General features: G+C 42.0%; 1 protein-coding gene across 1 annotated transcript in view; it reads left to right on the top strand.

Moving 5' to 3' along the window:
- Positions 1–13,415, top strand: part of atp2a3 (ATPase sarcoplasmic/endoplasmic reticulum Ca2+ transporting 3) — a 255,948-nt gene that overhangs the window by 104,390 nt on the left and 138,143 nt on the right. Inside the window, exons 6-8 of the mRNA XM_041197530.1 lie at positions 2,139–2,219; positions 10,001–10,086; positions 12,660–13,124. Coding sequence (XP_041053464.1) covers positions 2,139–2,219; positions 10,001–10,086; positions 12,660–13,124 — 632 coding nt within the window. The remainder of the gene's footprint in view (positions 1–2,138; positions 2,220–10,000; positions 10,087–12,659; positions 13,125–13,415) is intronic.

The raw sequence follows: 13,415 nt of genomic DNA, 5'->3' as shown, positions 1-13,415 counted from the left end.
CCTCCTTTTGCACTTTTGATTCTCTGGTTGTATTCATCTTTCTTCCGCTCCTCCCATTTTCCAGTAATGCTACTTTAGAAAGTATTGAATAGACTGATTGATCCTTGGGCTAATGGTTACCCCAAATGCAGTTTCCACTTTTGTCCTGAGACTTGGGTGTTTTTTTCTAACTCATCTCTTTTCAAGGGAGTGCCCCTTGATATTGCTTTTTGAGGAAGTTCCACCTTTTCTTTCGATGAAAGCATTTTAGCAGATATTTTCTCCCTGGGATGTTTTGTTTGTTTTCTTCATATTTTGTATTAAGAATGATAAACCAGGAAAAGATACTTGAAATACTGCAGTAATATAGGCCAATCCCTGTGCTCTAAATTGTCTACCAGCCCATGAGGTGGTCTTGTTGGCATACGCAATCAATTGGGTATGATTAATCAGATTTACTTTTTGAAAACCAATGAGCTGGTCTGTAAGTTTGTTTCTAAGTGAGATGTGGATAGAGATCATTAGGCATCTGACTGATGAGGGAGACAATGGACTGCATGGTGTATGTCATTAATAAAAACAAAAAAACTGCGGATGCTGGAAATCCAAAACAAAACAGAATTACTTGGAAAAACTCAGCAGGTCTGGCAGCATCGGTGGAGAAGAAAAGAGTTGACATTTCGAGTCCTCATGACCCTTCAACAGAATGTATGTAGTTGTTGGATTGAACATTGCTGTTGTGGTTGTAGAGGCTGATTATGAGTGGCAGTTCCTTCCACAGCCAGCACAGATGAATAGAGTTGGCCCAAGGTTGACTTCTGGTGGGCTCTTATTTCTGCCACCTGCTCATTTCTTTTGTCCTCTGCTTTTTATTTTATTCATTCATAGGATGTGGGTCCCTCTGGCTGGGCCAGCATTTATTGCCCATCCCTAGTTGAAATTGTGAAGGTGGTGGTTTTTCAAACCCTTCCTGACTGCTTGTCTGTAGAGACTCCAGTCAGCAGCGAGAGCATCCCATACTTCGACTCCAACCCAAAGTCTTATTTACAGACATCCTTGTATTGCAGACGTGGGCGACCTGTTGGCCTCATGCCGGTAGCAAGCTCGCATGTCTTTGGTTGTGTGACCATCATCCATTTGGCTCACGTGACTGGGCCAACCAAGTTGCTGCTGACCCAAGAGGGCAGATATGCTGGAGATTCCGGCATGCCGGTGTACTCCGCCACTCTATGCCGCCATGAGATCCCCAATATTCACCTCAGGCAGTGAAAGTGGAAGCTGTTCAGCTGCTTTTCTTGGATTGCATAAGATGAGAATAAAGATAACACATTTTGAAAACAATGTTGATTTGTTAAAAGTAAGTTAACCTTGCCACAGCTCTCGTGCAACTTGAGAAACCATTTGAGGATGAAAACATGCAGCAGCCATTCTGCAATCAGGTCACATTAGACAGAAAACACTCCATTGATTTTTGATTCTCTTTCAGTCTCTTAGACAAACTATTGCTTCCATATAATCTTTTCAGTTCATCAGAAAGTTGGGTGTAGTGTTCTCGAAGGATTCCCAGGCTTAAAAAAAGCCTGACAAGGGCCATGATGTGAATACTCCTACTGTGGCTTGAGCCAGAGCCTGCGTGGAAGAGTTGTGAGAGAAGGTGTGGTCACACAACAAGAGAAGAGTTTGCGGGCACTGTGCAGCAATGAAAGTTACTGGAAAATCATTTTTCTGCACTGTAAAGTAGGGTGGAAGAATCTGGACCAGTCCTTTGAATTAGAACTGTGTCCCGTGAGGATGCCTTGTTGACATTCATCGATATCTGCAAGTTCAGTCCTTAGGCCAAGTCCCCTCATTGAGCTGATTGAGGTGGTGAAAATATAAAAGTCAGATGTGAGCTCATGACGAATGGTTTAAAGTTCATGGAAGGAGATTCCATTTGGCATTGCATTTTTTTAAGTGGGGGATAAAGTCAGGGCCCATACCAGTCTCGTTCATTCAATTATGTACAAGAAAATAATCAATTGTGAGTTTTGGGAAAAGACTGCAGAGGGGACAACTGCCAATCAGGAGAACTGCACGTATTTTGCTCTAGGTCAGGTTTCAATAATGGGTATTTCAATGCTGGCATAGTTTAATTGGAAATTCCTCCTTTCTTTCCTCAGTTGGTGATAAAGTCCCTGCTGACATCAGGATTATCAGCATCAAATCAACAACCCTCCGAGTGGACCAGTCCATTCTCACAGGTGAGAACCTTCACACAACGCGGATGGTCGAGTTCAAACCAGAGTCCATTCAGTACTTCAGACATGTGACCAATTCCACTTAATATTAAAAAAAATGCAAAGGATATCAATCATATTCACCCCAACTTCATCTCTTTGGCCTGGGCAGTGGCCCAGCTCAGTTTAATTTTATTGGCCTGATGAAGAATTCATGCAGTTATAGATGTCCTTGGTCTGGGCCATTGATATTTCAGTATTGAATTCTGTTTGTGCATCTGGAGTAGTCTGCTTTGTTTTTAGCACCGTGTGAATTTTATTATGTCAAGGATCAAGAAGTAGAAAAGAAATGCCTCTCAAGTCAAAGGGCTGGATTTTCACCTCGGCATGCGGGCACACACCCTGCACGCACCAGCATGAAATAGCGCGTGATGACATCGGGCGAGTGTCCCAACCGATATTTTGGTTGGCAGGCACGCTGCTGACTTCCACACATGCCCGCCGACAATTAAGGGAGCTGTTAAGCCCATTAATAAATTAATTAAAGTGGATTTTTCCCTGCCCGTTCAACCTTACGGTTGGCAGGCAGGCAAAAAGGCCAGGCAGCCTTTGGATTTTTGAGGAAACCTCATCCACGGGCGGAATGAGGTTTCCGATGTTAATTAAAAATAAAATAGAAAATTTTCAATCTCATTTCTAACATGTCCTGCTCATGTTTTCCTTTTTTCATAATGCTTAATTTTTAATGTTAAAAATCTTCAGCTCCCTGAGGCAGCTCTCTCTGCGCACTCCCCCGCGCATGCACTGACTCCCACGCTTTTCCTCCTTGCCCCTCCCCCACTCCACACCCAGGTAGCAGTGAGCGTTTCAGTGCGCGATTCATGCTGGCTGGCCGTTAATTCCAGGCCCTCTGTGCCCATTGGAATTGCCCCCCTCCCACCCCCACCAAGTTATTCCCACACCTACATATCCGCTCAACCGTGGCCCTCTAACTCCCTTGGTCCTGGTGACACTGCTGGGATCAGATAGCTGCCAGACATTTGATTGTTGGAAGTTCTTGGAGGCAGGACATCTTTTCCAGATAGAAGTGGACTTGACAGGGTGGATACCAGGAGGATGTTTCCACTTGTTGGGGAGAATTAGAACTACGGGACACAATTTTGTTCTCCCTTTTAAGACTGAAGTGAGGAGAATTTTTTTTCTCTGAGGGTCATCACTATGTGGAATTCTCGTCAGAAAACAGTGGAAGCTGAGACATTGAATTTATTTGAGGCTGAGTTGAACAGGTTTTTGATAGACAAGAGAGTCAAAGATTATGTGGGCTAACAGGAAGGGAGTTGAGACCACAACCTGATCAGCCATGATCTTATTGAATGGTGGAGTAGGCTTGAAGGGTTGAATGGCCTATTCCTAAGCCCTATGTTCCTATGGAAGTCCCACCTTGAGCGCATTACCGGAGTGACAGCCATTAAATGCCTGCAGGGTGAGCCAGCTCCATTGTGAGGCAGTGTTACATTGAGTTTTCATGGTGCTTAAGGTAATTATTCACTTTTGCTTCATTCACATGAACATGAATGAACTAGAAGGTTCTTGCCAGGGCCAGAATTCCAATCCAGATTCAGTTCAGCCCTTGGGCCAAGTCCTGATCGTGATTCAAAGTGCCAGCTATTTCCATGGCCTGATTCGATTCCAGTTCTAGACTTGATCTTCATATTGTAAATACTCTTTGCCTAGATTAGTCCTGTGCATTTTGCTTTAATAAGGTCCTTTCCCATTAGTTTTCAAGTACAATTTTCTCAAACTTTTATGCTTTCACCACTCCCTCACTCCACTTCATTAAGACACTCACTGACACTTTAAAAATAACTTGAATTTATATAGCACCTGTTATGACCCCAGGACATCCTAAAGTACTTTACAGCCAATGAAATACACTGAAGTAAAGTCATTTTTGTGATGTAGGAAACACAACAGCCAATCCGTGCACAGCAAGCTCCCACAAACAGCAATGTGATAATGAACAAATTTAGTGATGTCGTTGAGGTAAAAATTTTGGCCTGGTTACCAGAGAAAGTCCCCATTTAATGTGATTCCCAGTATGTTCCCAGGCTTCTGTTGATCTTGCTCAGAATAGGCCAATCACAACCCTAGTAAGGAAGTGTATGCACCCCCCCCCCCCCCCACCTCCCAACTGAAGCAAAGTAACATCACCAGGCTCCCTTCAACGTTGACCAGCTAAGCTTAATGTCGATGGGGTATGACCAAAGCTGCTTCTGAAAGAATGCTAGCTGTTTACTGGACTTGGCACCATGAATTGCTGGTAAGATGTAGTGCCTGGAGAATGTGAGAACAGTGCTACACTATACTATTCAAGGAATGTTAGGGTGGAAATCCTTATTAATATCAGTATGACAACTGTGGTAATTAATGTGCCAGATACATGTCTTAGAAATTCCAGGATTTTTAATTAAAATAGATGTTTCTCAGAATAACCTAACCATATTTCTGACTGGGGACACTTTTGATTTATTATACAGCATTATTGTGTTAACAAAGAGGCCTGTATTCTCTGAGACCTGGAGGAAGATTTAAACCAATGCCTATATTGTTGCAGTACCTGCGTTACTGCTTAGTACACCCCATTTCTAAGACACTTTGCCTGATAAGTTGAACTACATTAATCAAAATGAAGCTGTTAGGAAGCACCAACCGAAATGCAGGCTAATGTTGTCAGAGTAAGGGAAGTCCATTCCCAGGTATAAAAGGCTGATCTGATTGTACCAAGGAAGCTGTTCTGGTTTGATTCCAGATTAAAAAGCCTTGTATAGTCTTACGTTTCTGTCCTTCACCAGCATCCTACCCACAGCCCCATCCTTAGCCCCATGCTCCCTCGTGTTTTTTTGGATGGTGGGAAACCAGGAATTGCAGTACCTTTTTTCAAATCAGAAGGGGTCCAAAAAATGCCACCTGCATAATGAGCTCACTGTTTGGCATGTAGAGAGTTTGGCATGGCCACATCATCAATCTGAACTCTGGGAGCTGCTTATTTTCTTACTGACAAGTGGAAAGTAAATGACGGCAAGTCGAATGGTTCAAAGTAAATCAGTGAGTGGTGAGCAGCATTGTCTCCGCTTAAACTAACTGAAGATCTTCTTTTGCTAATTCTTTACTCTCAGAAATGCCATGAAGAGGAAGTATCAAAAGATTTGTAACCTAACAGAAACCTGTAAATTATATAAAAAATTCATTTGAATGCTCAATATGAGCTGCAAGAGTAAATGAGATTGGATTGCAAAGGGAGGTCACAAAGTTTGAGTCTCTTCCTCATCTTGGAGGCCTTCTGAATCAGCAGTTCCTAGGTCAAACGCAGTCCCTGAAAATTTCAATCTACATATAGACTGGGTAAACCTAATGAGCATTAATGCTGTGGAGGACGAACTTATGGAATGTGTACGAGATGATTTTCTAGAGCAGTATGTTGAGGAATTAACTAGGGAACAGGCTATTTTAAGTCAAGTATTATGTAATGAGAGAGGTCAAATTAATAACCTTGTTGTAAAAGAACCCTTAGGGCAGAGTGACCACAACATAATGGAATTTTCCATTAAGTTTGAAAACTGTGTTGTTCAATCCGAAACTAGGGTCTTAAATCTAAACAAAGGAAACTATGAAAGCATGAGGGGCAAGTTGTTGGATTGTGCTGGATTGGGAAAACACATTAAAAGGTATGACAGTGGGCAGGCAATGTTAATACATGGTTTACAACCAAATACATTCTTTAGGGCACAAAAACCAAACAGGAAAAGTGAGTCAACCATTGCTAACAAAATAAATTGTTCATAAGTCACTGAAAGCTAATATGCAGGTGCAGCAAGCAATTAAGTAGGCAAATGGCATGATGAGCTTTATTACAGGAGGATTTGAGAACAGGGGTAAAGATGTCTTGCTTCAATTGTATAGCGCCTTGGTTAAAACGCACCTGTAGTATTGTGTACATTTTTGGTCTCCTTACCTAAGGAAAGATATACTTGCAGTAAAGGGAATGTGGCACAGATTCACCAGACTGATTCCTGGGATGGCAGGACTGTCCATTGAGGAGAGATTAAAGAGATTGGGACTGTATTCTCTAGAGTTTAGAAGAATGAGAGGTGATCTCATTGAAACTTACAAAATTCTTAAAGAGCTCAACAAGGTATCATGAAATACATTGAATCTGTGTGTCCCTAGGTGCTGCATTAGGCGTCTGTGGAGATTGTAACATTTAAGGTACAGGATGCTCATTACATTGCTCATTACATTGGTTCCTGCCTAGTAACATGAGTGGGACTCTCTGGGAGTGTTTTGATAGGTCCCTTCAACAGTTCAAAGGTCACTGAACAGCTCTTCTTGAGACGGTCAGTTTTGGGAGAGTCAGGAGCAGAGGGAAGAAGCTCCATGCAGCCAAAGTGCTGCTGTTAGCTCCGAGGAGCTGAGAAGAGGGCTTAGGGGAAGCTCTGGTAATTGAAGAGGGCTTAGAGGAAGCCTTGGGAGTCATATATAGCTGGATACTGCCGGAAGACAGGAGTTTGGAGAAACTCAGGTGGTGCCAGCTGTCTAGCAAAAAGCTGAAATTATGCCAGTAATTAGAGGCTGAAGTGCAAACTCAGGAATCCAGGGAGAAGGAATCTTGGAAGGCACGATTGAAACCCTATGAGGTAGGCCATTATTAAAGCCGTCCGTGTGGCAGCAACTTTTGGAGAGAATTCCAAGGAGAGATCTTTGAAGGTGAAGTTGGGAATCTCTCGTGAGACAGAGTTTCAACAAGGTTGTTTGACTTGCTGTTTCCTGACGTCTGGATGAGTTCTTGAGAAATTCATGGACTCTGTGTTAGTTGCATCTGTCATTTTCTCTGTAGTGTGGTGTGTTCAACCACAGTTCGCCTTTTAATCCACATGTACCTCATACTTACCCTGGATGTTACAGTGTAGGATACATATTGTGAATTGTTTTATCTTTCTGAACTTGTGTAGTAAAGTTTGTTTCTGTTTGTTCAACACATGTGGAATCTTGTAGCTTTATTCCAAAAGCAGGTGTCTTGAATCTCAACCTTTATTCACCTTAAGCAAAATGTTGTTCATTCCTAGCTGGATCTTCCCCAACCTGCAGCATCCTGGCTTCAGGGAGTTGGGGGGTGGGTCTAGAAGCAGGGGACACAGTCTAAGAATAAGAGGTAGACCCCTCAGGGCTGAGATGAGGGTAGTGAATTTTTGAAATTCTCTGACACCAGAGGGCTGCAGAAGCTCAATCATTGAGTATGTTCAAGATAGAAATCAATAGATTTCTAGATACTAATGACATCAAGAGATATGGGGATAGCGCAGGAAAATGGGGATGGCGTTGGAAGAAGATCAGACATGATCCAGTTAAATATCGGAGCAGGCTGAAGGGGCTGAATGGCCTACTCCTGCTCCTTGTTCCTACCTCCTTAAGGGCAATTAAGGGATGGACAACAACAGCTGGCCTTGTCAGTGATGCCCAAATCCCAGGAACAAATGTATATAAAAAACCAGCCTATCAATCAACATAAAACAGATGAAAGACATACCTTAAATCCACAAGCACCTTGCAACCAAACAATTACTTCTGAAGTGTAACACTTATGAGGGGAAAGCATCATTCGATTTTCACACAGGAAGGCTCTGTAAACAGCACATTAATAAATGATCAGATCATTTGTTGGCTGATTTGTTGGAATTTGTTACCTCCACCTGAGCAGACAGATGATTCCCCACGTAACGTCTTCTCTGAAAGATGGCTCCTCCAACAACATAGTGCTCACTCAGTACCATATTGCAGTGTCAGACTAGGTTATGCATTCAAGTGGGATTTCAGCCCATAACTTTCCGATGCCAAGGTGATCTTGCTATCAGTTAAGCCAATGAAGGTTTATGGTGTCTCCATCTCCATCCCTATAATCCCCAAACTAATCTCTGTGGATGATATCCTCGACTGCGGCCTGCAACATGTGTTACCACAACCACTGTCTCCAGTGTCATCTAACACAAGTCCCTTACCTCCATAGAATAACTGTACAATACTTAAGTAAATGCTATTCTGAATATAATATATTTTTAAAATAAGAAGTAGAGAAAGGCAGATAGGCAAATGTTAATCCTTAATGAAAATTCTTTTGTAAACACCTGAGAGGGCTAGGCATGACTCCACTACCTTCCTGAATTGTCAGCTTGTGGCCTGATCATTTAGCCTGGGGACTTAGTTGAAAGTGGTAAGACCTGCTGGAGAGTTTAGTAGTTAACAAACAGGGACGTGGGAGCCAGTGGTAGGTTTAGCTGCAGTGCATGTCTCTTGGGAGTCATCTGACGTCTGGACCTCCTCAGTGAAGAATTTGTGCATATGAGCTTTTAAATGTGCTTAATGACAATCAAATTGTATTAAAATCAATCTTCAATTCAGTCCAGTAAGAGAACCAAACCTAAAAAATAGAGGTTAAACCAGTTGATTGGATTCTATTATAAAATAAAAACAAAGTTCTGGAAAACTCAGTAAGTCTGGCAGCATCTGTAGAGAGAGCAATAGAGTTAACATTTCGAGTTGAATATGACTCTTCTTTAGAACTTTTTCTTCTGCCTAGTTATAGTTTGAAACAAGTATTGATATTCGCAAAAGTAGCTAATGGACTCCTGAAAAAGTGAAACACCTTCCTGAAAGCCAGGTAAATGTGCTGTCCTCCTGATTTAAACTTTCCATTGAGCATCATTCAAGATGTCTTTTTACTGAGGACATCAAACTGGAGGAACAATATTTACTCTGCAGTGGGAGAAACAGGATATTTCTTTAGTTAGTGCCTTCAGTATGATAATAATTCTGCAAGTGTTCTATGAAGGGAAGTACAAATCATCTGTAAGAGTTCAGCAATCACAAATTAAATGGGTCCCAAAAATAAAATAGCCAACCACATCTGGGCACACATATATTGGTGTAAGTGTATTGGAAATGACAGACACAGCCCAGAATCAATTGGTAAGTAAGAAGCTCCTTTATTTAAGTTTCCAAGCTACAAAGCCAAAGGTGAGATTGTTAATTAGGCAGAACTAGCTCTAAGATTTCTGATTGCGAAGTGGCAGAAGTTCAGTATCTGGTTTTGGATTTACTCCGAATCATTATGACTGTATCCTCTTCCTCCTTTAGGTACCATGCCCCAAAAGGGCATTAGTGACCATGGTCTTCCCTTGGTTTGGTCCATGATTATGCTTGGCAAAGTATTGCAGTGGTTTGCCATTGCCTTCTTGCTGATCAGGAAACTCTCCTGCTCTTACTACCTGCCATCAAGCATATTACAAGGGTTTACAGGCTGACAATCAACCTGTTTGGCCTTCCATGGCCATCAAGTCCTGAGGTGGGATTTGAACCCAGAGCTTCTGGCCCAGAGATAAGGATGTTACCACTGTGCCACAAGACCTCATAACGGGTTATTCAGGGATGAACAAAAAGATACTGCCTTCCCCATATTCAGAAATTTGTTTTGTTAAAGTATGAATTCATCCATAAATTCTTCTGCCCTTTTAGAAGTACCAAAATAGTGTAAGCATTAAGCTCCCATTGTTGGTTAGTTATTGTTGATAATATTCAGGTGTCCATTTACGATGGCACCAATGCTGATCCTGGGTTTTATTCACACTGAATGTGCAGTGAGTAATCACTGGGTAGACTTGGTGCCCTGACAACCCCTCTAGATCATTGCCTTTCTTTCTCGGCTTTGTACATTTCATGCTTCCTCACACTAACTGTTTGTTTTCTGTGTCTAGGGGAATCAGTCTCTGTCATCAAACACAGTGACCCAGTACCAGACCCTAGAGCTGTAAACCAGGATAAGAAGAACATGCTGTTTTCGGTAGGTATGAAAGCGACAGTGATGAAACCATTTTGCTCAGGTTGCAGGAAATGCTCCCACTATTGTCTGCTCCTGATTTTACTTCCAAGGTGGAAATTATGCAATGATTTCATTAATGGTTGAGGCCTTGAGTAGCTAGAGGGATGTAGTATTCAACTGTTCAATTGCTTGGTGTTTGATTATGTGTGTCATTAGTTAGGTCTGGTTGTGCTAACTGAGAAACTGAAGATAAACTGAAAGAAGCAGCTGGAAGCATGAGAGAGCAGACATTTTCAAAGCATTGTAAATAAAAGTCCTGTTCAGATGTAGAAACTGGAGTATCATCTCTGCATATCTCCAAGGCATAAAACACAACAGGAGGGACATTCAGAACCTGCTACAGGGGAAAGAGCAGGCAGATGCCTCACTATCACATAAAACTGGACAGTAAAGCTGAATGTAATGAAACCAATTCATTTGTTCAACAACTGGGGGCTAAATTGGATGGGTTTGTGTACTGTGGTGGGAATGTGAAACTTGCCACCATGTGGAGTGGTTAAGGCAAATAGCATCATGCATTTAGAGGGAAGTTAGATAAGTGTATGAGGGAGAAAGGAATGGAATGGATTGTTGACAGGGTTAGATGAGTAAACTGGTGAGGAGCATAAACACTGGCATGGACCTGTTGGGCTTAATAACTTGTTTCTTTGCTGTAAATTCCATGTCGCAGGTAAGTGCTACCAGCTGAACCATGGCTGACAGGGAACATCAAGGGAAAAGAAAACATAATAAAAAGCAAAAGTGTTGAGTGGAAATCAGGAAAAATAGATGGGTGAAAAGATACCTTTCCCAGATTAATTGGACACAAGAACACATACAACAGGGGCAGGAGTAGATCATATAGCCCATCCAACCTGCTCCATCATTCAGTATGATCATGGCTGATCTTGAGCTTTAACTCCACTTTCCCACCTACTCCCCACATCCCTTAACTCCTTGAGAGATCAAAAATCTTAAATGTATTCAATGATAGAGCATTCTCAACCCTCTGGGGTAGAGAATTCCAAAGATTCACAGGTCTGTGTGTAGTAATTTCTCCTCACCTCAGTCCTCAATGATTGGCCCCTTATCCTGAGACTGTGTCTCTCCTGTGTTTTAGATTCCCCAACCAATGGGAACAATCTCTCAGCATCTACCCTGTCAAGCCCCTTCAGAATCCTGTAGGTTTCAATGAGATTGCCTCTCATTCTTCTAAACTCCAGAGAATACAGGTCCGATTTACTCAGCCTCTCATCATAGGACAATCCCCACAGGACAGGGATCAATTTGGTGAACCTTCGCTGTACTGTCTCCAATGCAAGAATATCCTTTCTAATAGATAAAACATCTGCCCAGCAGTGGGAAATATTTAAACATTGGACAAACAAAGAATATTCTGACCAGGAGTAAAAGGACTGTAAAGAAAAAAAGGACAGATTTCCATAGGCTTAAGGAAAATAGGTCAAAGTAAAATGAGGAATAAAAACTTAAAGTTCTTTAATGGAACAGAGAAATATCAAAAGTGCAACAAGAAACAAAAAAAGGGCGATCAGCAGCTGAGAGAAGGCTGACAGCCAACACAAGGAGTAATAGCATGAAAAGCAAAGAGGACTGGGTCACTAAGAGACTGAGGCATTCTGTTAAGAGAATGAAAGAGATGTAGAGATCATTAAGTATTTTGTTCCTGTTATTAGAGTTCAGTGAAGGAAGGGTTGCAGAAGTACTAGAAGAGAATGTGGAAGTTTATAATATTCTTATAATAGCATGACAAGTTTACGTAGGCAGTTTCCTTTAAAAATGTGGATGTAGGAATTTATAATGGAAAAGATGGCAAGATTTAATATCTAATATCTATGCCATCTATAGATAAATGGAATATTAACTTATCACAAAAGTGCAGACTGCGATGGCAGGGAAACCCAGACAGTCTGAGTGAGATGTCAGATTGCCAACTCTCTGATAGATTGCAAGCTATCTTGATTATTGTGTTGTGCATGAAAGGTTTTTTTTCAATTCTTGGTTCAAATAGGGTAAATGGATGGGAACGGTCTTTGTAAGAGTGACCTCTGGCACTATATGCAAGCAAGTTATTTTTCTGGGTAAATTGAAATTGCTTTTTTGAAAGGAATGCATTCAGTATCTTTGTAATTGGGACATATTAGAAACGACAGTTGGTTTAAAGGGAAAGGACTGTCTGAGGGGATTTCTTTGTGTTGTACAAAGCATGCTTGATGACTCACTGGAGATGTCTCCTGTTAAAATGAATTGGAGAGAGGGGGGATGTAGCTGGTTCCACTTATTCACAAGTGTACAAGAATGATCTTGTGGGAGAGGAGGATGACTGCTATAATGGGAATTATTGGGAAATTTGAAGATTTCCTTGACACATTAAGCATTTAACTCTAAATCTATATGAAATATTGTATTGCCAACAGATAATATGGATAATACTTAAATGAGAAGTGCTCTCCAGACTCTCTTTCCCCTTTTGATTTTTATAGTTGGCAATCTCTCAAATCTTCATGAGCTCACTTCATGTTTGGTATTCGTTTCAGGGAACCAACATCGCAGCTGGGAAAGCGACAGGTATTGTCGTGGCCACAGGAGTCAGCACTGAGATTGGCAAGATTCGAAACCAGATGGCAGCCACAGTGAATGAGAAGACCCCTCTTCAGCAGAAACTTGATGAGTTTGGGCAGCAGCTGTCAAAGGTCATATCCCTCATCTGTGTCGCTGTGTGGGTTATCAACATTGGGCACTTCAACGACCCAGTCCATGGTGGCTCCTGGGTCCGCGGCGCCATCTACTACTTCAAAATCGCAGTGGCACTGGCTGTGGCTGCCATTCCCGAGGGGCTGCCTGCCGTCATCACCACCTGTCTGGCCCTAGGGACCCGACGCATGGCGAAGAAGAACGCCATTGTGAGGAGCCTTCCTTCAGTGGAAACCTTGGGCTGCACATCAATCATCTGCTCTGACAAGACTGGAACACTCACCACCAATCAGATGTCTGTTTGTAAGGTAAGTGGACCAACTGCCAAAGGTACTGCTGGTATGTCCAGTAGGGCATTGGGTTATTATTGAATGATTATTCATGACCTAGGAACAAATATAAGATCTTTGGCTTTTCAGCGCAGGCCCAATAGTTACAGAGAAATATCCCACCACAAACACACTGGTTCTAATGTGGGGGAATGAGAAAAAATATATCCTTATTACCTGTATTTGCAGTGACCATATTCCATCACTCAGACTACAGTGACTTTGATTTCAGGTATCAGCCATGACACATTTGGTAGCACTCCAAATCTG

Source organism: Carcharodon carcharias, chromosome 10 (genome assembly GCF_017639515.1).
Source record: "Carcharodon carcharias isolate sCarCar2 chromosome 10, sCarCar2.pri, whole genome shotgun sequence".
In the NCBI taxonomy this organism is placed as follows: domain Eukaryota; kingdom Metazoa; phylum Chordata; class Chondrichthyes; order Lamniformes; family Lamnidae; genus Carcharodon; species Carcharodon carcharias.
Note: the sequence above shows the minus strand (reverse complement) of the source record. Positions and strands in the feature narration are given on the sequence as shown.